Source organism: Podarcis erhardii (assembly GCF_964252035.2).
Source record: "Podarcis erhardii genome assembly, chromosome: 2".
Taxonomy (NCBI): domain Eukaryota; kingdom Metazoa; phylum Chordata; class Lepidosauria; order Squamata; family Lacertidae; genus Podarcis; species Podarcis erhardii.
The window spans coordinates 66,395,918-66,422,609 of NC_138498.1; the positions used below are offsets into that span (position 1 = coordinate 66,395,918).

General features: G+C 44.7%; 1 protein-coding gene across 4 annotated transcripts in view; it reads right to left on the bottom strand.

Annotated features, from left to right (window-relative positions):
* Window positions 1-836: 836 nt before the first annotated feature.
* Window positions 837-26,692, bottom strand: part of FAXDC2 (fatty acid hydroxylase domain containing 2) — a 32,952-nt gene continuing 7,096 nt past the window's right edge. For 2 of the 4 annotated variants that reach the window (XM_081851565.1, XM_081851564.1), the window contains exons 2-9: window positions 20,110-20,166; window positions 12,781-12,872; window positions 12,586-12,689; window positions 10,495-10,616; window positions 8,631-8,836; window positions 7,774-7,879; window positions 3,150-3,316; window positions 837-2,051 (exon numbers count right to left, since the gene is read on the bottom strand). In XM_081851565.1, coding sequence (XP_081707691.1) covers window positions 1,895-2,051; window positions 3,150-3,316; window positions 7,774-7,879; window positions 8,631-8,836; window positions 10,495-10,616; window positions 12,586-12,689; window positions 12,781-12,872; window positions 20,110-20,166 — 1,011 coding nt within the window. In that variant the 3' untranslated portion in view covers window positions 837-1,894. Of the gene's footprint in view, window positions 2,052-3,149; window positions 3,317-7,773; window positions 7,880-8,630; window positions 8,837-10,494; window positions 10,617-12,585; window positions 12,690-12,780; window positions 12,873-13,018; window positions 13,173-20,109; window positions 20,167-24,454; window positions 24,488-26,692 lie in introns of those variants that run through there. The other 2 variants (XM_081851566.1, XM_081851567.1) reach the window with 2 other exon arrangements.

Here is a 26,692-nt window from a genome sequence, read left to right on the forward strand (position 1 = left end):
GCCTTCTGCCGCTGGCAAAAAAAGGAGAGGAAGCCGGGCAGGCGGGCGGGCTGGCTGGCTCGCGGGGGTCTGGCTGCGCCTGCTGCTGCCGTTGCCGCTGCTGCCGGGCTTTGACAGCTTGGCGAAGCGGAGGGAGAGGTAATTGCGTCTCTCTTTCCACTGGCCGCCTGGGTAGTGAGCCGAGCGGAGCAGGGAGTCTGGCGAGGGGGCGGGAAGAGACTTTCCCCCCTTTTTCCCACCTTGCCTGGTCAAAAAGGAGAGCGGAGTCTCCTCAGGGTGCCCTCAGGCAGGGCAGGGCAAGGCAAGCAGAGCGAGGAGGAGAGAGAGGGGAAGGGGGGGGGGAGCAGCCAGGAAACGACGCGGTGTGGAGGGGGAATCAATTAAGGAGAGAAGCCTCGCTGCTGCTGCTGCTTGGGAGAGTAAATTACTGTACTTGCCTTGCCCCGGGTTAGGGGGCGCAAATTATTTGCCTTGCCCCGGGTTGGGGGGCGCAAATTACTTGCCTTGCCCCGGGTGCTGATAACCCACGCTACGCCGCTGGGCCCATGTGGAAGTAAAACGAGAATGGTTGTGTTTGCTTTCTATTCCAGGGTCATCAAACAGCTAATTTTTCTAATGAGTTTTAGTGAGTATAAAAGAAGATCATCATAATGCTCTCTTTGGCTATGTTAATTAACTCTACTATCTCTTTAAAAATCTTCAATTGTTACTTGGAGAGGTATGGCTTACAATGATATTTATTTATATCCACATTTTTCTCTGATGGATTCAATGTGCCCTACAGCTAAAATAGAAACAGCTGCAAACATAAGGAAAAATAGAAATAAAAAAATCAATTAAACATAGATAGAAATCTTTAATAGATCATATAGAGTGATAAAACTTTACCCCCCACCACCTTTTTTACAGTTATGCAGCACAAGAGTTTCTTGCTATACAACAGCATGATGCCTTACATTGTACTGTTCAGTAGGACAACTCATTCAGCTTGGTACTCTGGGAGAAGGCAGATTTTGGCCCCGCTTTCTTCTGAGATTAGGAATACCGTATTTTTCCGTGTATAGGACACCCCCATGTATAAGACGAGCTCCATTTTTTAAAACCGAAATTAAGTTGTTTAGCTTTTTTGGGGTGTGGGGAGGGGGTCAATTGCTCACCCGCCTGCCCACCACTGCCGATCACTTGCCACAGCCACTGCTGATCACGCACCTTGCTGCAGCCAATTGTCTGCCCACTTGCCGCCACAAACAGCCCACCCACCCACTTGCCACAGCCGCCAATTGCCTGCCCACTTGCCACAGCCAATCGCCAGCAGGCCTTGCAGCCACCAATCACCCGCCCAATCGCCACTGCCAGTCTTCTGCTTGCTGCTTCCAGTAATCACACGTCCCCATCTGCATTCACTATCCATGTATAAGATGACACCCAATTTTTGCCTAATTTTTTTTAAAAGCAAAAAACAGCCTCTTATACACAGGAAAATACGGTAAATGCTCTCGAATGTCCCTGCTCTTGGTCCTTTGTTGGGTCGGGCTGAAATTCTAACTTGGAATTCTATGAGAGTTAGTTGTTTTCTGTAAGCCAGAAAGTATATTCTCTCACCTCCAGCACCCTTTGTTATACAGTACTTTTAACTGTTTGCTTTCCTTGGTCAACCACAACCATTTCTGTAGATGCTACCATTCATTCATCTTCTGTCATGGTGCTCTACAAACATGAGTGTTACCCTGATCCTTTTCAGAGGCTGTGTTATAGGTCAAGCTGTCTCTTGCCAATGAAAACATGAAACCTGCCACAATACTCTAATTTTAGAGTACCTTGCGAGAAAATCTGATATCTCCTGATTCTTGTGATTATCTAGATGATGGCGAAGGAAATAATCTGCACTTAAGGGTCACTCTGATTTCTTAGGACAATCAGGAATGCTTTCAGTGAGGGGGGTGAAGCTCAACAAAATTGTGTGTCTCTCGTAGGCCTTTGATTGCTTGAACAACAGATCTGTTCCATGCAGGTGGTCCAGCACACCCAAGACACCATAGCACTGATTGAATCTGGTGAAAAATAAAGGGAAATAATTACATACTTTTAATGGTGAACATACTGTAATAATGTAGGTGTTTCCCTTCCATTCAACCCTGACCTAATCATTTTAATTTTGATCCTCCATATTCTTCTGTACCATATTGTTGCTTTGAAGCTCTCTGTCATCTGAAAGCAGGATGAGGTGGGGGTCCTTGCATGTTTAAATTTTCTAGTTTTAAATAGATATGTTTGCACAATAGTGACTTATCAGGTTTGTGAATGTTGTATACGGAAGGTTTTTTAATTTAAAAAGCGCCAAGTTTTTTTAAACACCCCACCCCACCCTGCAAAAAACAAAACCCAACCCCATAAAACTGCTATTTGCATTGGGAGGGAAACTTTCTATTGCTGCTTCCCCCACCCCCAACACAAATAACTCTGGCAATGGCTTTAGTTGCAAAGAGCATACTGGAAGAGTAAAACACTGCTGTTATTGAAAGTAGAAACACTACACTTAACTGTAATGTGACTCACAGAGCCAGAGTAGGAAATCAGTGGACCTCTAGATATTGTTGAAGCTCAATTTCTACCACCCCTGATCATTGGCCATGCTGGCTGGTGCTGATGGGAACTGGCAGTGATCTGGAGGGCCACAGATTGCCTTAGAGGTAATATTTATATGAGTGCCTGTTGGGGAATATTTCATCCCATGGATAGCAATATAGTTTGCCTAGACCAAATTCATTTCTGGCAGCGTGAGACCGGTCACATAAAGCCACAATAAGTAGCTGAGTACAGAGCGCAGAAGAGTATTTCCCCCACCCCCACCCCCACCCCAGAAAACAAGATATGCCTGAAGATTTTGAGTACTTTCATATGCTAGGATAATAGTGGGTTTGGGGGGGAGGGGGGTATGGAAAGCATTAGAATAGATATTACAGAGATGCTGTGGCGAAAAGTTAAAATCTTCTTGTGTGTTGAACTTCAGCCAAGGCTTAGACAATGGTCCTAAGAATGCTGACAAAATTAAGTGAAGTCCGTTCCAGCAGCTGTATGCATCAACCCCCCCCCCCCGGTCCCCATTCTGAGTGAGGGAAATGTGGCCTGTAAGAACAAAATCTAATTACTTGAGGTGATGATAGTCATGGAACTCTGGTGAGGGCAGGAAAGGTAAATGGTAGCCACAGTGAGAAATGGTGGTGGCCAGAAAGGCAAGGCAGTGCCAAACCATGATGAATGTAACATGAGATCCCATGAGGATTGGGCCAGTCATCACAGGCAGCATGTTGGAAACCTGGAATATAAGTGCAGATTCATAATGGTGAACATGTACACAGAAAATATTCCTAAACAGGGTGGTGAGCTTCAAAGATTGATGCTCCACTGTTGAAAAGCTGGTGCTTTGAGTGTCATATATATTCTATGTGCAGATAAAAGGGTTTATTCAAAGAGATCTGCTGGGCGTTTTAACATCTGACGCTGCATATTGGTTGCAAATCTCCTTTGACGTTACTCCCCCGCTGCAAAAGTGCTTTAGTGCTAACCTGGTTCTGCCCTGGGCACTTGCTAACGTGAAAGAGGAAGCCATGTCAAATTAATGGAAGGAAGAACCGTAGGCCTGGTCTCCCTCATTCTTCGTTGATATGCCAGGGTGGGCGAGTAGCAATTGAAGTCCATAAGCGGGAACAGGAGACTCGTAGGGCTATCTTTTGTATGCCTCATTTTACACCATCTTATTCCCAGAACCATGATTGGCTCGTATTATTTTTGTCTGACATATGTCATCTATTCTCTTCTCAGCCTGTTGTGAGAGATCCCTTTTGAGGCAGCAGAGGAAAAGGAAATCATTCTGGATAGCTCAGTTGGTTAGAGCGTGGTGTTGATAGTACCAAGGTTGCAGGTTCGATCGCCAGATGGGACAGCTGCTTATTACTTCACATTAAGAGACAAGGGCCCTGCAGGACTTGACATCTTTCCGCAGGGCCTGCAAGACAGAGCTGTTCCACCAGGCCTTTGGTCAGGGCGCAGCCTGACTCCCTCCTCGGCAATCTTTACAAAACTTTAGTTTATGGTTGCCATCAATTTTGATTTTAATTAATTTTTATAATGTTTTTATAATGTTGCACTGTTTTAGTGTTGTTAGCCGCCCTGAGCCCGGCTTTGGCTGGGGAGGGCGGGATATAAATAAAATTTATTATTATTATTATTATTATTATTATTATTATTATTATTATTATTCCTGCAATGCAGGGTTTTGGATTAAATGATCCTCAGGGTCCCTTCCAACTCTTTAATTCTATGATTCCTGTAACCCCTCCGATTTTTTTAAAACAGTCAAAAGAGACAGGTTCTTACAGGATCACCTAAGTTGCTGCGTAATTCTACTAGGGTGAGATGAGTCACTTTAGAAATAGTCACCTTACTCAATAAGGAAAGCTGTTCCAACTCAAATGGGCAGACCAGTTCACTTAGCCCCTTCCCTGTGGATATGGCCAGCCAGAAGCAGTGGCTTAGAGAGGTCCTTAAGAATGTTCACACTTCAGCTCTCCCCACCCCTTTCCACTATCTCCCTTCTGTTCCCCCAAAGGCCATCTGTAGTCAGCTACCTTCTGATCTTTCACCCATTAGGTCATCCAGCTGAGTCATTCAGTTCCTCCCAGTTTTCCTGAGATACTCGAGGCAGCTTCTAGCTCCCTGGCAGAAGTGCACTGCAGAGGGTTTTCAATAATTAGTACTGCTATCCTTGCTGGCTAAAGGAGTCCCACCTGCAATAAAACTACTTTTTAATATCCCCAAACAGACAACTAAGGTCTCCTAAGAAAAGAATGGGAAATGCAGTACTTAAACTTGTTTGTATATTTTAAGGGACAGTAGTTCCACCCTAGGGACGCGGGTGGCACTGTGGTCTAAACCACTGAGCCTTGGGCTTGCCGGTCAGAAGGTTGGCGGCTTGAATCCCAGTGACGGGGTGAGCTCCCGTTGCTCTGTTCCAGCTCCTGCCAACCTAGCAGTTCGAAAGCACGTCAAAATGCAAGTAGATAAATAGGTACCACTCCAGCAGAAAGCTAAACGGTGTTTCCATGCGCTCCTCTGGTTTCGGTGTTCTGTTGCACCAGAAGCAGCTTAGTCATGCTGGCCACATGACCTGGAAAAACTGTCTGCAGAAAACACCGGCTCCCTCGGCCAGTAAAGCGAGATGAGCACTGCAACCCCAGAGTCATTCATGACTGAACTTAACTGTCAGAGGTCCTTTACCTTTACCTTTAGTTCCACCTTGCCTTAAAGTAGAGTCCTACACCTAGACCATACCATTTTGGTTATAAAGCAGAGGTGGTTTTGAGAGTCATCATCCTGCGTCTCTCTCATTCCACTGTGGTCAGTGAATGGGAATGTCTGACTGGCACCTCATAGGAACCTTCCTGAAGCAGACGGAACTGCCTCTGAGAAGAAGATTCACAGCTAAGAACATTCTTTTCTGTGGTCTCTGTGCAGTCTATACAGATTTTATGCCTATGCAGAGGTATATTGGAACATTTTATTTTTTTTATATGAGCACTTAGCAATTGTCTAAACCACTGAGCCTTTCGGGGGGTGCTGATAGTAAGGTCAGCAGTTTGAATCCATGCAATGGGGTGAGCTCCTGTTGCTTTGTCCCAGCTCCTGCCAACCCAGGAATTCAAAAGCATACCAGCACAAGTAGATAAATAGGTACCACTGCAGCAGGGAGGTAAACAGCGTTTCCATGCACTCTGGCACTCATCATGGTGTTCTGGGCACCAGAAGCATTTTAGTCATGGTGGCTACATGACCCAGAAAAGCTGTCTGCTGACAAACACCGGCTCCCTCGGCCCGAAAATGGAGATAAGCACTGCACCCCATAGTTGCCGTTGACTGGACTTAACTGTCAAGAGGTGCTTTACTATCAAAAATCAACAAAACTCTTTTTTTTTTACTTCATTATGCAAGGAAATTTTCAGTTAACACAGAATTGCAGTATTTCTACTAAAAATATTTCAAAACCTACTTGAATTTTTTTTCGCAGGAGGTAATTATTTTTTCAATAATATTTTATCAAGGGCAACCAGTTTTCCCAGAATAGACACTTGCCAATATAAGTAAGCTGCTTAAATAAGATGTTGTTTTGCCAATATTACCGAATCCGAAACTTTATTAAGCCATGCACCTCAGGTGTTGCAATGGTTCATTAGATCAGTGTTTCCCAACCGGTGTTCCGCGGCACACTAGTGTGCCGCGGGACGTCGGCTGGTGTGCCTTGGGAGGGAGGCGGGCGAGTCAGGCGGCGAGAGGCGGGGCGGCGGCGGCGAGCACACGCGGGGCGGGGAGCGAGCTCCCTCCCACATCCCATCGCCCCGTGCTCCGCGCTGGTGTCCGCAAGCCTTGCGCACCCGGGGGATCTCCCCCCGGGAGCGCAAGGCTTGCGGGCAGCAGCCTGCAGCGCGGAGCACGGGGCGCCCTCCGGAGGACGCCCCGTGCTCCACGCAGGTGTCCGCAAGCCCTGCGCACCCGGGGGATCTCCCCCCGGGAGCGCAAGGCTTGCGGGCAGCAGCCTGCAGCGCGGAGCACGGGGCGCCCTCCGGAGGACGCCCCATGCTCCGCGCTGGTGTCCGCAAGCCTTGCGCACCCGGGGGATCTCCCCCCGGGAGCGCAAGGCTTGCGGGCAGCAGCCTGCAGCGCGGGGCACGGGGCGCCCTCCGGAGGACGCCCCGTGCTCCGCGCTGGTGTCGGCCAGCCTTGCGCACCCGGGGGATCTCCCCCCGGGAGCGCAAGGCTTGCGGGCAGCAGCCTGCAGCGCGGAGCACGGGGCGCCCTCCGGAGGACGCCCCGTGCTCTGCGCTGGTGTCCGCAAGCCTTGCGCACCCGGGGGATCTCCCCCCGGGAGCGCAAGGCTTGCGGGCAGCAGCCTGCAGCGCGGAGCACGGGGCGCCCTCCGGAGGATGCCCCGTGCTCCGCGCTGGTGTTGGCAAGTCTTGCGCACCGGGGGATCTCCCCCCGGGAGCGCAAGGCTTGCGGGCAGCAGCCTGCAGCGCGGAGCACGGGGCACCCTTCGGAGGACGCCCCGTGCTCCGCGCTGGTGTTGGCCAGCCTTGCGCACCCGGGGGATCTCCCCCCAGGAGCGCAAGGCTTGCGGGCGGCAGCTGGCAGCGCGGAGCACGGGGCGCCCTTCGGAGGACGCCCCGTGCTCCGTGCTCGTGTTGGCAAGCCTTGCGCACCCGGGGGGCACATGGGGCGCCCTGAAACAGAGGGTTCCCCATGCTGCGGACTGTAGCCTGCCGCCGGACGCGCGGGGCGCCCTGAAGCAGAGCGCCCCTCGCGCCAGGCAGACATGGGCCAGCCCCACAAGCTCGGGGGACAGCGGGGAGGCGCAGCACCGCCATCCCACTGTTCCCCGACCTGGTTTTTTGGGGGGGAAATAAAGGAAAAAAAAATTTCCTTTATTTCCCCCCTCAAAGTAGGTGCGTCCTATGGGACGGAGCGTCCTATGGGACGAAAAATACGGTACTTACTATTTCATAATAAAGTAATTATAAAATACTTTCTTTGTGTTTATTTGATTCCTATTAAAGAGAGTTACTTTATATATAGTCAATATAGGCACAGAGTTAATTTTTTAAACATTTTCTAATGGTGGTGTGCCTCGAGATTTTTTTCATGAAACAAGTGTGCCTTTGCCCAAAAAATGTTTGGAAACACTGCATTAGATTTCCTTCAGCTGCCAGTTGTGCCACTTACCACATGCTCAATTGGATGAGCATAGATAGAAACTACACCGATAGGAGCGGTCCATTCATGGTGCTTTTTATGAATGTGTTTGTATAGGAGAGGGTGATGAAGAAGCCTGCAGGTGAAGAAGCAGAGACAATGTGCCATATTTTATCTGTGGGCAGAACAGCTGGTGTTGAGGCACCATGCAAGGCAGCTACCGTATTTACTCGAGTCTAATGCACAATTGAATCTAATGCGCACCTCAATTTTCAGAACCTTAAAGCCAAAAAAGGTATTTGCTGGTGAATGTAAATGTGCCATCGAATCTAATGCACACCTTAATTTTCGCAATGTAATGAGCATTAGATTCGAGTAAATACAAGGGGATGGGGATAACAGCATGATTACTTCACAATACATGTGCAATTGTGGCAACTACACTTCAGTAAAACAACCACCACCACTATCTAATCTATCGCATCCTGTTAGCTATGTTTAACTAGAAAATAACTTTTTTGAAGGCGTGGAAACCAGTGCCTTAAAATGCCAGTCTAAATCTAGCCTGTAGAATACTGCACATTAGAAGAAGAGGAGGACGAGTTTGGATTTGATATTCCGCTTTATCACTACCCGAAGGAGTCTCAAAGCAGCTAACATTCTCCTTTCCCTTCCTCCCCCACAACAAACACTCTGTGAGGTGAGTGAGGCTGAGAGACTTCAGAGAAGTGTGACTGGCCCAAGGTCACCCAGCAGCTGCATGTGGAGGAGCAGGGAATCAAACCTGGTTCACCAGATTACGAGTCCACCGCTCTTAGCCACTACACCACACTGGCTCTCCCAGGAGGGGAGCCCAGCATGTTACCTCAATGTAATGTGCGCCTTACCGGTGAGAGTAATAGAAGAGAATTTCCTCCAATAGCGTAAAGATTGCCAGCTCGAGAAGAAACCTATGGAAAGTGGGCAAGTGCAAACTGCATGGCTCCCCCCTCCATTTCATGATAGGGAGCATGAGGATAATCATGGGCAGAGAGATGAAAAAATCATTGAACAGGGCTGTTCGTATGGCATTCTGCAGTTTTTTTCTGTCCACCTAGGGGGAGAGGCAAAATGAACCTGGGTCAAAATGTGGAACAGCACCGCCTATGCTGGAAGGAACATTCTGCAAGCCTGGAAGACTCTTGGCTACAGTTAGAGGCTTGAAGTGGCTTTTCCTCTCTACTTGCCAAATAAAAAGGCTTTACCGTATTTTTCGCACCATAACACTCACTTTTTTCCTCCTAGAAAGTAGGGGGAAATGTCTGTGCGTGTTACAGAGCGAATGCCTATGGATGGCGGGGGGATCTGCTGCAGTCGTGAGCAGAGGATCCATGGTTCCCCTTCCTTTCTCCCCGTGGCTCGCTTTGAAACAGCAAAGCAGGAGAAGAGCCACTGAGTGGGGAGGAGAGAGGGACAGAGAGCCTGCTTGCTATAAAGGAGCAAAGCGGGAGAGGAGAGGAGAGGAGCCGCTTACACGAGTGTAAGCGGCTCCTGTCCGGTTGGCTCCTTTAAAGCAAGCAGGCTCTCTGTCCCTCTCTCCTCCCCACTCGCTAAATAGCAGCAAAGTTTTTCGCAAGCAGGCTCTCTGTCCCTCTCTCCTCCCCACTCGCTAAATAGCAGCAAAGTTTTTCGCAAGCAGGCTCTCTGTCCCTCTCTCCTCCCCACTCCTCCTATAAGAGCCTTCTCCTCTTATACCCCTCTTCCGCATTATTAACAGCATCCTTCTCCACCCACCCCACGCGTGTTCCTTGTCCCTTGAGTGCTTTTCCTTCCCTCCCCACTTAAAACGTGGTTACAAAGCACAGATCCACATGGATCCTCAGGATTTTTGCACTGGGTCACCCCAAATTCACCATCAGATCACATAGAATGTCCATGGCTACAGCTTGCACCAAAAAAATCATGCACCCACTGTTGCCTGGGGCCGCAGTGGTGCAAAAACGTGGTTACAAAGCACAGATCCACATGGATCCTCAGGATTTTTGCATTGGGCTACCCCAAACTCACTGTCAGATCACATGTCTGTGGCCACAGCATGAAGCACAAAAATCATACATCCACTGTTTCGTTTAGAATATTTTTTTTCTTATTTTTCTCCTCTAAAAACTATGTGCGTGTTATAGTCGGCTGCGTGTTATAGAGCAAAAAATACAGTAAGTTCTAAATCTTCAGTCACTGCATATTCAGGCTTCATGGTCCTTGTGGAGCAATTAGGATAAAGGCACAGGAACAACACTGATGCTTTTTTTGTGGGACTGGGAAACAGTTCTCTTATTTTATTGAAGGTGCATCTTCTGTTAGGACAATTGGGACGATAAATTTACCCACCACTATAAAGAAAATGTTAGAATAACTAGCAGTCACTAAAAATGCCGCCGCCTTCCGTTCCAATTTTTAAATGCCTGCTGAAAACATTTTTATTCCGTAGGGCCTATGCAGGGAATTGAAGCTCACTCTGAATGTGACCTTGGGCCAATCACTTTCTATCCTCAGTCTACGCTATTGCACAGAGCTAACGAAGGGAAGAAGACACTTCCTGGAGAAACAGATAAAAATAACAAAATGATATCTACCCAAATCAACATATTTTTAACTGCTGGATGTACCCCCTGACAAAGGCTAGAAAGGCTATCTGTGATGGGGAGGAATCAACAGCTCCCATTCAGAACAAACAAACACAGGGCTGCCATATTTGTGCAAAAAAATACCCACAGGATCATTCTTTCCCGACTGAATGCGGTATTGGGTGATGAAACTTGGCTTCCCAGTCACATCTGCTACCATCAAGATTCCATTGACGCTCCAGAAAACCAGGGCAGGAATTATTCCAGTGCCTGTAGTACAAGAGGGAAATAGTGAATGGGGACAGGAGGGCTTATTTTGGGCTCAGAGACAAGAGATGGAACCTAAACTTCCTAACCAGAGGGCAGCAGCTCAATAAGAAAAGGATAAGAGCAGGAAATGAGCGGCATGGGAAGAGACCACAGTCATAGATGTTGTTCAAATGGACAAGCGGAAGGGAGAGACTAATTCTATTTTTGTCGACTGAATTTCATTGTGGCTTTCACTTGAGCAATTGCTAGAGCTTACGTTGCTAGAGACTCTTACGTTCACGCCTGATGCTTCATAGTAGGAGTAGGGAACTTGTGGCCCTACAGATATTCTTGGAGTACAACTCCCTGAGCATTGGCCATGCTGGCTGGGGCTGATAGGAGTTCTGGTCCAACATCCTCTGGAGCAGGGGTCAGCAACCTAAGGCCCACAAGCGGCCCACAGGGGTCGTTTAAACTGGCCCACGAGCCACCCGCTTGGTGAGTCCCCGCATGCTGCGCTAAACCGGCGCAGCGCCGAAAATTGCATCTGCACATAACGCAGATGTTGGAAATTGTGCGTGATCCAGCCCATGGAGGGATCTACTGAAGTGAACCAGCTCAGGCAAGGTAAACCTAGCTGACCCCTGCTCTGGAAGGCCACAAGTTCCCCTGCTATTTGCATTATACCAGTGGGCTACATAGGAAGAGATGCAAAAGGTTCCTTGGTGAGATGCAGCACCATAACAATAACAACAACAAAAACAACAACCTTATTATTTATACCCCACCCATAATAATAATACAGCAACAAAACATCAAAAATTAAAAACTTCCTTAAAAAGGGCTGCCTTTAGATGTTTTCTAAAAGTCATAGTTGTTTATTTCCTTGACATCTGATGGGAGGGCATTCCACAGGGTGGGCACCACTACCAAGAAGGCCCTCTGCCTGGTTCCCGGTAACCTTACTTCTCGCAGTGAGGGAACCACCAGAAGGCCCTCGGTGCTGGACCTCAGTGTCTGGGCTGAACGATGGGGGTGGAGATGCTCCTTCAGGTATGCTGGGCCGAGGCTGTTTAGGGCTTTAAAGGTGAGCACCAACTCTTTGAATTGTGTTCAGAAACGTACTGGGAGCCAATGTAAGTCTTTCAGAATTGGTGTTACATGGTCTCGGCGGCCACTCCCAGTCAACAGTCTAGCTGCCGCATTCTGGATTAGTTGTAGTTTCCATGTCATCTTCAAAGGTAGCCCCACATAGAGCATGTTGCAGTAGTCCAAGCGGGAGATAACTAGAGCACATACCACTCTGATGAGACAGTCTGTGGGGAGGCAGGATCTCAGCCTGCATACCAGGTGGAGCTGGTAGACAGCTGTCCTGGACACAGAATTGATCTGTGCCTCCATGGACAGCTGTGAGTCCAAAATGACTCCCAACTTCCTTCCATGAACAACGAGTGTTATATAAGTAGGCAGAGTACTGTTGTGAGTTTGTAGGGTGTGAGGCACCATAATGTTCCAATAAAATTCGAATTAATGAAGGGTTGGAGAGTCAATCTGTGCCCTGGCCACAACCCCAAACTTTTAAATTAAGTCACTTCACATAACTCTGCATGTTGTGAAGGAAAGGAGGAATAGAGACAGTATGTATTATTGGTCAATCAGGACGTTTTGCCTAACATGTATCAGCAAGCTTGGGTTCAATGGGGCACACGCCCAATGGTGAACAGATATGACAAGGTATTATATTACAGGAATGCTTTTATATTCAAAACCACCCTTTTACATAGATAAGAAATGAGCTTATTATTACTATTATAAGTATTACTATTTCTGCCTTTTCCCCCAATTTGAGACTCAGGCAGCTTACACAGATAAAATAGAACAAGTTAAAAACATAGAAAAGACCATTATTAAAATGGAATTAAATACTAACAGAATTGAAAGAGCCATTAAAAACACAGACAATAACTGACTTCAGTTCAAAGTGACTCACAAACTATGAAAATCGCCCATTCATTTCTCCCTAGGAGGTGGTACAAGTTCTCCCACTGAGTCTGCCAGAACAAGCCAGAGGCTCCCCAGAATTTCTCCAGGTGCCTGAAACACAAAAGAGATCCTGTGACAGTAGTAGTTGCTGCTTTCCTTTTGGCCAAACCATTATTGAGCTCCAGGGACCTGGTGGACTTACCATGTGACTGAGTTCCTGAAAGCAACAAACATGAGCAGGGCAGGACCCAGTATAAAGGCAGCGATCTTCATTGAATCCCAGAACTTCCACACCTGAGAATACAAGAAAACACAAGGACATATTCAATGTCAATTAGCCAAAAAATGGAGGCAATGAGAGGCACAGAATATGGGAATCTAGCAAGTATGAATGTACTTCAAAGGAGTTATAAAACCTTGGAAAAGTTGACAGAACTTACACCCCGCTCATCCACTCTCCAAAAAGCTACTGCTCCTTGCCTTGGGGAAAGACAGACTGGAAGCTCTGTAGGTGCTTGCTCTCAACCTCCTTCCATGAACAACAAGTTTTATATCAGTAGGCAGAGTACTGTTGTGAGTTTGTAGGATGTGAGGCACCCTAATTAGAATTAATGAAGGGTTGGAGAGTCAGTCTGTGGATTGGATGCTGCTCATGTTGATTAAGCAAAGCCTGGTGATAACCTGGAAGTTGAATCATTAATCCAGGCCCATAAAGTGCAAGGCAATGGCTAGAGCCCCTTCCTGAGCCCTGGGTTAGCCAGAAAGACAGTGCCAGAGTGGGGAGGGGGTAGGTTCACGATTGCTGTGGGCAACAATGTACCGTATTTTTCACTCCATAAGACACACCTGACCATAAGACGCACCTAGTTTTTAGAGGAGCAAAACAAGAAAAAAAAATCTGAACGAAACAGTGGATGTACGATTTTTGTGGTTCATGCTGTGGCCACAGACATGATATGTGATTTGACGCTGAGTTTGGGGTAGCCCAATGCAAAAATCCTGAGAATCCATGTGGATCCATGCTTTGTAACCACGTTTTTGCGCCATTGCGACCCCACGAAACAGTGGATGCATGTTTTTTTGGGTGCAGGCTGTCAGATAGTAGATTTATTGCTCAGATAAGTCCTGGCGTCCAGCCCACTTCGGCTACGCAGCTCTGCTGGACTTCAAAGGCCACATTCCAAAGGCTCTGAGCAAAAAACGCAGAGTTTACGCAGCAGCAAGAGAAAGCTGCAAAGCTTCTTCAGAGCTTTCTTCAGTGTGCTAAAATAAAGTCCACTCAGGATATTAGCAGCTAGAAGCAGTTTATTTACAGCAGACTATCCATTATCTATCACAGCGAACAGCATCGTGAAAAACACGTCCTCTCTCCTCAAAAGCGAAAGTAGAGAAAAAGAACAAAGACTGGAGACACTCGGAAATGACGCAGGGTCTCCCTCCTCCCAACAGTGGGCAGTGCGTACACTCTGAGCTGTTTAACCCTGTAAGCTCATGTTCTCCTCACACAGGCTGTAGCCATGGACATGCCATGTGATTTGATGGTTAATTTGAGGTGACCGAATGCAAAAATCCTGAGGATCCATGTGCTTTTACCTCCCCACTTCCAGGCAGCCTCCTTTATCGCTAGCGTTCCTTATCTCTCTCCTGATCGCTTGCTGATCAGCTGCTCACTGGCTTCGTTTCAACACCCCCTTCCCTCTTGTTTGCCCTAGCATCTTTTCCTTAGCTGGAACAGTTTTATCCTTCTCCTTTTCTTCTAATTTCTTTCCTCATTGCTTGTTTTAGTACAGTGGTACCTCAGGTTACATACGCTTCAGGTTACATACGCTTCAGGTTACAGACTCCGCTAACCCAGAAATAGTACCTTAGGTTAAGAACTTTGCTACAGAATGAGAACAGAAATCATGCTCTGGCGGCACGGCAGCAGCAGGAGGCCCCATTAGCTAAAGTGGTGCTGCAGGTTAAGAACAGTTTCAGGTTAAGAACAGACCTCCGGAATGAATTAAATACGTAATCAGAGGTACCACTGTATTCCTGTCTCCTCTCCTTGCAAGTTTGCTGTCTTTACCTCCCCACTCCCAGGCAGCCTCCTTTCTCGCTAGAGTCCCTTATCTCCCTGCCGATCAGCTGCTCAGCGGCTTCGTTTCAACACCCCCTTCCCTCTTTCTAAAAAAAAAAAAAAGGCACGATCTGCTTTTCACCCCCGGGCAATTCAGCTACAGGGACCACACACTCGCTCCATAAGACGCACAGACATTTCCCCTTACTTTTTAGGAGGAAAAAAGTGTGTCTTGTGGAGCAAAAAATACGGTAAGCTAAAGGAAAAATGGTTGTGCTTTGCAGGGAGTTTCCAAGCTGTAGAAAGGGGAATCAGAGTAATGTGGGATGACAGTTTGAATCCAAGCAGCAGCCATGGAAGAAACGGAACCCGCTTGGAGGGTAATGTTTTTTACCTCCCAATGTAGGCTCAGGTATGTATATATGTGCAAATATACCATATATTATAAAGACACCACAATCCCCATGGTGCCACAGTTCCTAAGGAAACTCAGGCCCTGGGTTATGTGCCTGGACCCCTGGAATCTCACACTGCTGTAGAGATTGGGGTGGTGTGTCACAGGATTGTTCTGAAATGTTGATGAGAAATTATTAGCATTGATCTGCTGGAATAAGCAGTGGACTTTAACACCAATTCTATTGACCGCTGAAAGTGACACCCTAGTTTAGTTTAGCTTCCATTTCGTCAATCACACACACACCCCACACACCATAATTAAATGGGTAACTACAGGGCTTGAACTAATCTCCACTGTTATTCATTATCTATAAGAAGACACTGGGAATGGTTATTAGGAATCTTGCAGGGAGGTGCCCTCAGAATGCAAATGACAAGCTGCTCTATCTCTCCACAGCATCTTAATCTGAACAGAATATACAGCCTGAGAAAAACAAGCTGAGCTTGAATCCTGGAAAGACAAAGGCACTGTGGGTAATCGTTTCCACTGTGGGTAATCGTTGCCCCTGAAAGAGCAGATTCACAGTTGGGGGGGGGGGGAGCTTCTGGATCCAACTCCAGAAGGTAGTTGGATCATTGGAGGTAGCCTCAGTGGCTAGAAGTGCCTTTTACCAACTGAAAATGGTACAACAGCCATGACCATTCCTGAACTGGGGAACTTGGCCACAGTAGTTTATGAACTGGATAGTTCAAGACTGGATTACTGTAATGTGTTGTATGTGGGGATTCCCTGGCATCTCCATTTAGTGCATGTTATTGTTTTATTCTGTTTGTAAATCTCTTTGAGGTTTTTAAATATATATACAATCAAGCATTAGATACATTTTATGAAATACCTGTAAATGAAAATAATGGAAAGCTATCTTGCTCTCCCTGCCCAAATCCAGGCCTGCACGCCCCAAAGGAACTGTTACTGTGTATTTTAATTCTGTATTGATTTTGTAGTTCTACACCAGTTATATTTTGGGATATAAGTGGTATATAAAAATGAATAAAGAAAAATAATGCAGCGAATTCAAAAGGAAGCATCAGGAGTGCACTCTGAGTGCATTCCAAAATTCCTTTGTAGCTATGGATTGAATTCTCTGCTTTTGGTGGTGATATATGCAAAAGAGAGCCTGTCACCTAAATTTTTATTTAAAGATGAACATGGAAGAATTCTAGCAATTGAGATACAACATCAAGGAGAAAAGATTTTAATATTAGGAATCTATGCACCAAATGACGGAAAATCGGAATTTTACAAGAAGTTGCATGAGATTATGCTGGATTATCTGGACTATAACAACATCATTATGATGGGAGATATGAATGGGGTCGTATCGACTAACATGGATAAGTCACAAAACCAAAATGTTACAAAAGACGGCAGACTACCAAAGACCTTTTTTGAAATGACAGACAATATGGACTGGATTGACATTTGGAGGACCAAGAACCCCCTGGGAAGAGAGGGAACATTCTTCTCTGAAGCCCAACTGACTTGGACAAGAATCGACCAAATATGGATAACTAGAGGTCTGGCACCCAAGGTTAGAAAAGTGGAAATCTGCCCAAAGACCTGCTCCAACCATAATGCATTGAAGATGGACATGACACTACTGCCAACCGGTTCCTTTAGATGGAAGATGAATGACAATTTGTTCAGAGATCAGGAGATTATTAAGAAGGCCCAAAAAGCTTTGAAGGATTACTTTGAGATAAATATGAACACTACGGTGGAAAAAAGAACTATCTGGGACGCAAGCAAAGCTGTGATGAGGGGGTTCTTGATACAACAGAACGCTGTAAAGAAAAGAACACAAAATGGAAGGAAAGACAAGATCCTACAGAAAATCAAAGAACTGGAGAAGAAGTTAAGATCTAACCCGAAGTCACAGCCGATTCTGAGAGAAATTAAACTTCACCAAGCACAATATTCTAAATTGATAAACCAGGAGATAGAGTGGAAGATCAAACTAATGAAACAAAAAACTTTTGAATCGGCAAATAAATGTGGGAAACTGCTAGCTTGGCAGTTGAAGAAGAGACAAAAACTAAACACAGTCACAAATCTAGAAATTGAAGGAAGAAACATTCAGAACCCCGCGGAGATTAGAAAGTGCTTCCAGAGATATTTCAAAAAATTATATACTCAAGGGCCGCAAGACGAGGTTGAAATTAAACAATTTTTGGAAAGAAATGGATTAACAAAGTTGTCACAAAAAAACAGAACAATCCTGAATAATAAAATAACACGACAAGAGATTGAACAAGCCATTCAGAACATGCAATTGGGCAAATCTCCAGGGCCAGACGGTTTGACCTCCAAGTATTACAAGACATTAAAAGACTACTTGATCCAACCAATGATGGAGGTCTGCAACGAAATTATGGAGGGGAAGAGGGCGCCGGAATCGTGGAAGGAAGCTTTTATCACATTGATACCAAAACTGGAAACTGAAAAGACACAACTTAAGAACTACCGTCCCATCTCCCTTTTAAATGTGGATTACAAAATATTTGCAGATGTTTTGGCAAGCAGATTTAAAAGAGTTTTAAATGAGGTAATCCATAAAGACCAAGCAGGCTTTCTTCCAGGTAGACACATGTTTGCTAATACAAGGAACATTATTGACATTTTGGAACTTTTGCAAACAGACATAAACACAAAAGCAGTGCTAATTTTTATAGATGCGGAGAAGGCCTTTGATAATATTTCTTGGAAATTTATGAAGGGAAATTTAAAAGAAATGGGAGTGGGACGGGGGTTTGAGAACGGGATTGACGCAATATATTCAGAACAAAAGGCCAAATTGATAGTTAACAATGTGGTTACAGAAGAGTTCAAAATTGAAAAAGGAACACGACAAGGCTGCCCGATTTCCCCTCTGTTATTTATTTCGGTTCTGGAGGTGCTCTTGAACATGATCAGAGGGGACCGGTTGGTGGAAGGGATTCAGGTCGGAGCGAAACAATACAAACTTAAAGCTTTTGCAGATGACCTAGTTTTGACCCTGCAGGAGCCAGAATCTAGTACGAAAAGAGTATTACAACTGATTCAGGACTTTGGTCGGGTGGCGGGATTTAAATTAAATAAACAGAAAACTAAGGTGTTGGGAAAAAAATTGACAGATACAGAGTCAGAACGGTTTCAGAGAGAAACAGAACTAACTGTGGTTAAAAAAGTAAAGTACCTAGGGGTAAATATAACAGCAAAAAATCTGAGTCTATTTAAGGATAACTATGAAAAATGTTGGTCTGAAATTAAGAGAGACTTGGACAGTTGGACAAAACTGAAGCTTTCTTTGTTAGGCCGAATTGCTGCTATTAAGATGAATGTATTGCCAAAAATGTTGTTTTTGTTTCAAACACTACAGATTGTGGACAAGACGGAGTGCTTCCGGAAGTGGCAGAAAGATATTTCTAAATTTGTCTGGCAGGGCAAAAAGCCCAGAATTAAGTTTAAGATATTAACTGATGCGAAAGAAAGAGGGGGCTTTGCCCTGCCAGACTTAAAGCTGTACTATGAAGCCGCAGCTTTCTGCTGGCTAAAAGATTGGCTACTTCTCGAGGACACTGACGTACTGGATTTGGAAGGTTTCAACAATGCTTTTGGTTGGCATGCATACTTATGGTACGACAAAGTTAAGATCAATAAGGCCTTTAAGAACCATATTGTTAGGAAAGCAGTATTTAATGTCTGGACAAAATACAAAGACTTATTGGAAAACAAGACTCCGAGGTGGCTTTCGCCTCTGGAAGCTAAGGCCCGAAAAAGACCCAATATGGAGGCCAAATGGCCAAAATATTGGGAAATATTAGAAAAAGATGGAGACAATTGGAAATTGCAGAGTTTGGAGAAAATGAAGGATAAAGTGCGAGACTGGTTACATTACGCTCAGATTAAAGAAGTCTTTAAAAATGACAAAAAGTTAGGGTTCCAGGTGGAGAAATCGAAGTTAGAAACAGAATTGTTAGAACCAAAGACTAAGGTACTATCTAGAATGTATAACTTGCTGTTAAAATGGAATACACAAGACGAAATGGTTAAATCGGCTATGATAAAGTGGGCACAGGACATTGGGCATAACATCATGTTTGAGGACTGGGAAAGGTTATGGACCACTGGGTTGAACTTCACCGCTTGTAATGCTCTGAAGGAAAATGTAATGAAAATGATATATAGATGGTACATGACCCCAGTTAAACTTGCCAAAATATACCATTCGTCTGATAATAAATGTTGGAAATGTAAAGAAAATGAAGGAACATTCTTTCACCTCTGGTGGACATGCCCTAAGGTGAAGGCCTTCTGGGAAATGATATATAATGAACTGAAAAAGGTATTTAAGTATACCTTCACTAAGAAACCAGAGGCCTTCCTCCTGGGTATTGTCGGCCAGAAGGTGTTAAAGAAGGATCGAACATTTTTTATGTATGCAACAACGGCAGCAAGGATACTCATTGCTAAAAACTGGAAAACTCAAGGTCTACCCACACTGGAAGAGTGGCAGATGCAGCTGATGGACTATATGCAACTGGCCGAGATGACTGGCAGAATCCGAGACCTGGGAGAAGAGAGGATTGAAGAAGATTGGAAGAAATTTAAGATGTATTTACAAAAACATTGTAACTTGGTTGAAAGTTAAGAAGGATGCTAGATTATAAAAAATTGGCCACCACTAAACTAGATTTGAATTCGATGATAAGTGAGATTAAAGAAAACATAAATTTTTTGGAGAATTGCTAGATTATATTTAAATGAGTGGATACAAGACCGTAAACAAGTTGATAATTTGCTTGGAAAAACGTTTTACGATGAAAATGGGAGCGGGAGATGTGAGGGAGTCCAAAGAATTGATGAAACCACGTTGTGTTGGAAGTAAGATTGTTTATTATTTGTGTATTTGTATTCAAAAACTTTAATAAATATTTATTTTTAAAAAAATGAATTCTCTGCTTTTGGAATTCGGCACCTTTCCCTATCAACTTTAAAACTGTACCACTGAAAGCTGTGGGAGTGGTACCTTTTACCTGTCTCTGATGTCCTCGAGAGCTAGGTTCCCAGCATGTAGCACCTTCCTTCATCATCTGAAATGCAAATCAATACACAAAATTAAACTGAAACTGGGATTGAAGATGAAGGTTCATGATTTATAATCTGATTGTGCCAGTCAAGGCCATGGGAAAAGCCTATACAGTGGTACCTCGGGTTACAAACACTGCGGGTTATAGACTCCGCTAACCCAGAAATAGTACCTCGGGTTAAGAACTTTGCTTCAGGATGAGAACAGAAATCGTGCTCCGGCGGCGTGGCAGCAGCAGGAGGCCCCATTAGCTAAAGTGGTGCTTCAGGTTAAGAACAGTTTCAGGTTAAGAATGGACCTCCGGAACGAATTAAGTTCATAATCAGAGATACCACTGTACTCATCTAGCGGCCTCGTGGATTGCTGACACCTGGGGCGGTCTCACCCCCCGCCCCCCGGTAGACTGGGCAGCTGGGGTTGGGGTGCGAACTGCCAGGGTTCCTTGCCTGTCATGGGGACACCTGATTGCACCCCTTCAAAAATGTTGGCTCGGGGCCATGGCCCCAATGCCTCTCCCACACTACGTCTCTGTAATTATTGAAACGATGCCAATCTTCAATGAGTACACAACCCCATTCTTGTCCTCATAAACAGAACATGTCACATGTCTTGAGAAAATTCTCTTTCAAAATCCATTGCCAGATTATGGGAGTTGCCTAATTGCTTAAAGCAATTTCTTACACAACGCTCCACAAGAGTTTTGAAGGAAAGCCATTCCTGTTCTGTTACTGGCATTCACGCCAGTTTTGCCTACTAGGTGCCTGTGGGAAGCCAGTAAGCAGGATACGAGTACTATAGCCCTCTGCTGCTCACGATCCCCAGCAACCAGTGTTAGAAATTAGCCAGGCGTGTTTTGCGACTGGCAAGTGTTTTGCGACTGGCAAGTGCTGCTCCAGAGAAGCGGACACGGAGCAATGGTTCCAAACTACAAGAAAGAAGATTCCACCTAAACATTAGGAAGAACTTCCTGACAGTAAGAGCTGTTCGACAGTGGAATTTGCTGCCAAGGAGTGTGGTGGAGTCTCCTTCTTTGGAGGTCTTTAAGCAGAGGCTTGACAGCCGTATGTCAGGAGTGCTCTGATGGTGTTTCCTGCTTGGCAGGGGGTTGGACTCGATGGCCCTTGTGGTCTCTTCCAACTCTATGATTCTGTGATTCTATGAATTGTGACCACATGGAGATCTCTGGATACCAGGTTGGTGACTGACATCTCTATCTGGCTGGCCCCTCCAGTCAGCAGGTAAGCAGAAGCATTTATTTATTGCATATATAGCCCACTTTTTTCTCTAAGGTGTACATGGTTCACCCCCCTCCTCAGTTAATACCTACAACAACCCCTGTGAGGTAGGTTAAGAGGCTGTGGCTGGCCAAGGACACCCGGTGAACTTTATGACTGAGTGGGGATTTGAAACCTGATTCCCCGCCCAAGTCCTAGTCCAACATTCTAATCACTGCACCATATGGGCTTCCCAGAGTACTTCTACTGTTCCGCCAGGCCTTTGGGCAGGATGCAGTTTGGCGTGCTTTTCTTTGTATAAAACAAGCCCGAAGGAGGCCCCTAACCAGCTCACAGGTCCTTGTATGATCAGTGAAAACAGTTGGTCCTGGCAAAGTATTAACCACTCTCAACTCCAACCTGACAATTGCCACCTGCCCAGATTTTAACTTGTCTGAATTAATTTTAAGATGTATTTTAATTAATTGATGTCTGTTTTTATGCATATTGTGTTGTTTTTATGATGTTAGCCGCTCTGAGCCTGGCCTCAGATACAAATAAAAATTATTATTATTTTATTATAGGGCAGCTATATAAATTAAGTAGGTAAATAAATATGGGGAAAGGAAAATGTCCCTTAGAGAAGGATCTGAACTATTCCCCTTGAAGCTTGAATTAGTTTTTATTCTGCATTGATGTTTTATTGTGTTGTAAACCACTTTGAGATTTTTTTTTTAGATCAATAAATAAACAAAGTGGTATAGATGATGATGATGATCACCACCACCACCACCACCACTACTGCTAAACAGGTGCCTAGATATTCTGTTGTGGCGACTGTAACCTAGGTGTAGGTTGCCATTTGGTGATTAGCTTATATATCTGAGTTTCTAACACTGTTCTCACCTATTCTGTGTCAGTGCCATTGGGGAGAGAAAAAACATTGGAAATCTCTCAACATAGAAGAAGAAGAAGAAGAAGAAGAAGAAGAAGAAGAAGAGGAGGAGGAGGAGGAAGAGGAAGAAGAAGAAGAGGAGGAGGAGGAGGAGGAGGAGGAGGAGTTTGGATTTGATATCCCACTTTATCACTACCTGAAGGAGTCTCAAAGTGGCTAACATTCTCCTTTCCCTTCCTCCCCTACAACAAACACTCTGTGAGGTGAGTGGGGCTGAGAGACTTCAGAGAAGTGTGACTAGCCCAAGGTCACCCAGCAGCTGCATCTGGAGGAGCAGAGACGTGAACCCGCTTCCCAAGATTACGAATCTACCGCTCTTAACCACTACACCACACTGGCTCTCGACCATCCCTTAGCATTACACAACAGCCTTCTAGGCAAAACTATAGCAGTTTTCACAAAGAACAAATTCATATGCATATTTCCCCACTTCTGCTATTGTCTCAGATGCCCATTATTGATTCATAAACACATGCACACCCAAGGTTCTCCTATGACTCTTCCTATATACAGCCGTACCTTGGAAGTCGAACGAAATCCGTTCCGGAAGTCCATTTATCTTCCAAAACGTTCGAAAACTAAATTGTGGCTTCTGATTGGCTGCAGGAATCCAAGGTCCAAGGTACACCTGTACTTAAGAACGTGGGTTAGACAACATGAACATTTGAGCATGAATGGTGGACGCCAGTGATGTCATTTTGAAGATATGGGGGTAGTTTATTTTGTGAACGTGCTTTATATTCTCTCTGAATCCTGAACCTTCTGCAGTCCCCTCTGTGTCAATGGAATTTCAAGGACAAAGCAAAGAGCAAAATCAGGTGCATTTTCAAAGGACCAAAGAGAATATATTATTTCCAGAATATATTATTTCATAACACAAACGATCTGGATGTTGTTCAACTAAGTTTTCCTCAGAGTAGACCCATTAAAATTTATACCATTATAAGATCACCCTGGAGAATAAGTGGTTGGCCTAGAAGGCATAGATGTCTGGTCTGATCTTTAGTACACTTTCAGAATACAGAACACAGATTTTCAAAGGACCTCATCTGACATGCCCCTGGATCAGGTGACAGCCAGGTGTTGGCAATCCTGACAGAAATACAAGGTCAGGGAAAAGTGCAACCTGCCTGGTTTCTGTGCTGGACCAAAAACTGTCCGAGAGAACCCCGAAGGCCCATAAAGTGACAATTGACTTGTTTTCTTCTGAACTTTGTGCTCTGTTTGCTGACTCATATCTTCTGAGCCAAAAGGCTTTTCACTAGAAAGAAAACTTTAAAAAGGGAAAGGAGAAACTGCTCTGGTATGGACACATCTGCTAAAACATACTCAGTTACATAGAATAGGCCTAATCTTCCTGCTGAAGTAAGGCTTTTTTTCTTGATTAAAAAAGACCTTTTACCTCATTTTCCATAAGTTCCTTTGCCCATTATACTGCCTTTATCAATGCAGATTGTATTAATGTGCTCTCTGTAAATATAGATATGTTATCTCTGAAATAAGATAAGCTAAGATGTTTGCTTTAAGAATGTGCATACTTAGCAAAAAATAAAATAAACCTGGGAGTTTGTGTTTTCTACCTGATCCCTTCATTAATTTATCTAAGAGTCAAGGATAAATTCCTGTTTGGGCCTCATTCAAGTCAGGAGCTACTTTCCGTTTATAAGAGGGATAAAAAAAAACTCTATTCCATGCTAGCAGACAGTAACAGAATGGAAATAAGTGCAAATATGTCTTTGCTTATTCCTCTGTCTGATACATTTGTCATTTAACAAATTTATAGACCATTTCATGACATGAAGCCTTCAAAGTGGTGGACAAGATAGAAACAGAAGGAGACCAAACACATGCTCTAAAAACAATAATTCCATCATTATATTCTAAATAATAAACCCATTTCTGGAGACACCTCAGGGAAAGGCTTCCTAAAGCAAAAATAGGCATCTGTTTTTGGTACCCAGGCATCATGATACCAGGGGTCTGTCTAATTTTGGCTGGTAATTATCTCTATATGCAGGTAGTATTGTGCCTAGCATCATTAGCTGCGTCCTTTCCCAAACTGCTAGCCAACATTTTAAATATATTTCCGTTTGTCCCTGTACTTGAACAATTCTTGTTGTTACCCATTTCTTCCCCTTCATGGATCACTGCCTTGCCGTGGCGAAGGGGCTTGAAGAACTCAGAGAAGCTATGAACTATGCCGAGCAGGGCACCCAAGATGAACAGGTCATAGTGGAGAGTTTTGACCAAACGTGATCCACCTGGAGGAGGAACCGGCAAGCTACTCCAGTATCCCTGCCCAGAAAACTCCATGGACAAAGACAACAGGCATATAAAAGTTATGACGCTGGAAGATGAGCCCCTCAGGTCGGAAGGCGTCCAACATGCTACTGGGGAAGAGCGGAGGACAAGTACAAGTAGATCCAGAGCTGATGAAGCAGCTGGGATAAAGCTGAAAAGACGTTCAGTTGCGGATATGCCTGGAAGCGAAAGGAAAGTCCAATGCTGTAAAGAAAAATATTGCATAGGAACCAGTGAATGTAAGAACTATGAACCTGGGTAAGTTGGATGTGGTCAAAAATGAGATGGCAAGAATAAATATTGACATCCTGGGCATCAGTGAACTAAAATGGACGGGAATGGGCGAATTCAGTTCGGATGACCATCATATCTACTACTGTGGGCAAGAAACCCGCAAAAGAAATGGAGTGGCCCTCATAGTCAACAAAAGAGTGGCGAAAGCAGTACTGGGATGCAATCTCAAAAATGATAGAATGATCTCGATACGAATCCAAGGCAGACCTTTTAACATCACAGTAATCCAAGTTTATGCACCAACTACTGGTGCGGAAGAAACTGAAATTGACCAATTCTATGAAGACTTACAACACCTTATAGAAGTGAGACCAAAGAAGGATGTTCTTCTCATTAGAGGGGATTGGAATGCTAAAGTAGGGAATCAAGAGATAAAAGGAACAACTGGCAAGTTTGGCCTTGGAGAGCAAAATGAAGCAGGGCAAAGGCTAATAGAGTTCTGTCAAGAGAACAAGCTGGTCATCACAAACACGCTTTTCCAACAAGACAAGAGATGACTCTACACGTGGACATCACCAGATGGGCAGCATCGAAATCAGATTGATTATATTCTCTGCAGCCAAAGATGGAGAAGCTCAATACAGTCAGCAAAAACAAGACCTGGAGCTGACTGTGGCTCAGATCATCAGCTTCTTATAGCAAAATTCAAGCTTAAACTGAAGAAAGTAGGAAAAACCACTGGGCCGGTAAGATACAATCTAAATCAAATCCCTTATGAATACACAGTGGAAGTGAGGAACAGGTTTAAGGATTTAGATTTGCTGGACAGAGTGCCTGAAGAACTATGGATGGAGGCTCGCAACATTATACAGGAGGCAGCAACGAAAACCATCCCAATGAAAAGGAAATGCAAGAAAGCAAAGTGGCTGTCCAATGAGGCCTTACAAATAGCGGGGGAGAGAAGGCAAGCAAAATGTGAGAGAGATAGAGAAAGATACAGGAAATTGAATGCAGATTTCCAAAAAATAGCAAGGAGAGATAAGAAGGCCTTCTTAAACGAGCAATGTACAGAAATAGAGGAAAACAACAGAATGCGAAAAACCAAAGATCTGTTCAAGAAAACTGGAGATATGAAAGGAACATTTCATTTAAAGATTACCATAATAAAGGACAAAAGTGGTAAGGACCTAACAGAAGCAGAAGACATCAAGAAGAGGTGGCAAGAATACACAGAGGAATTATACCAGAAAGATATGGATGTCTCGTACACCCCAGGTAGTGTGGTTGCTGACCTTGAGCCAGACATCCTGGAGAGTGAAGTCAAATGGGCCTTAGAAAGCACTGCAAATAACAAGGCCAGTGGAAGTGATGGTATTCCAGCTGAACTATTTAAAATTTTAAAAGATGATGCTGTTAAGGTGCTACACTCAATATGCCAGCAAGTTTGGAAAACTCGGCAGTGGCCAGAGGATTGGAGAAGATCAGTCTACATCCCAATCCCAAAGAAGGGCAGTGCTAAAGAATGCTCCAACTACCGCACAATTGCACTCATTTCACACGCTAGCAAAGGTTATGCTTAAAATTCTACAAGGAAGGCTCAAGCAGTATGTGGACTGAGAACTCCCAGAAGTGCAAGCTGGATTTAGAAGAGGCAGAGGAACCAGAGACCAAATTGCAAACATGCGCTGGATTATGGAGAAAGCTAGAGAGTTCCAGAAAGACATCTACTTCTGCTTCATTGACTATGCAAAAGCCTTTGACTGTGTCAACCACAGCAAACTATGGCAAGTTCTTAAAGAAATGGGAGTGCCTGATCACCTCATCTG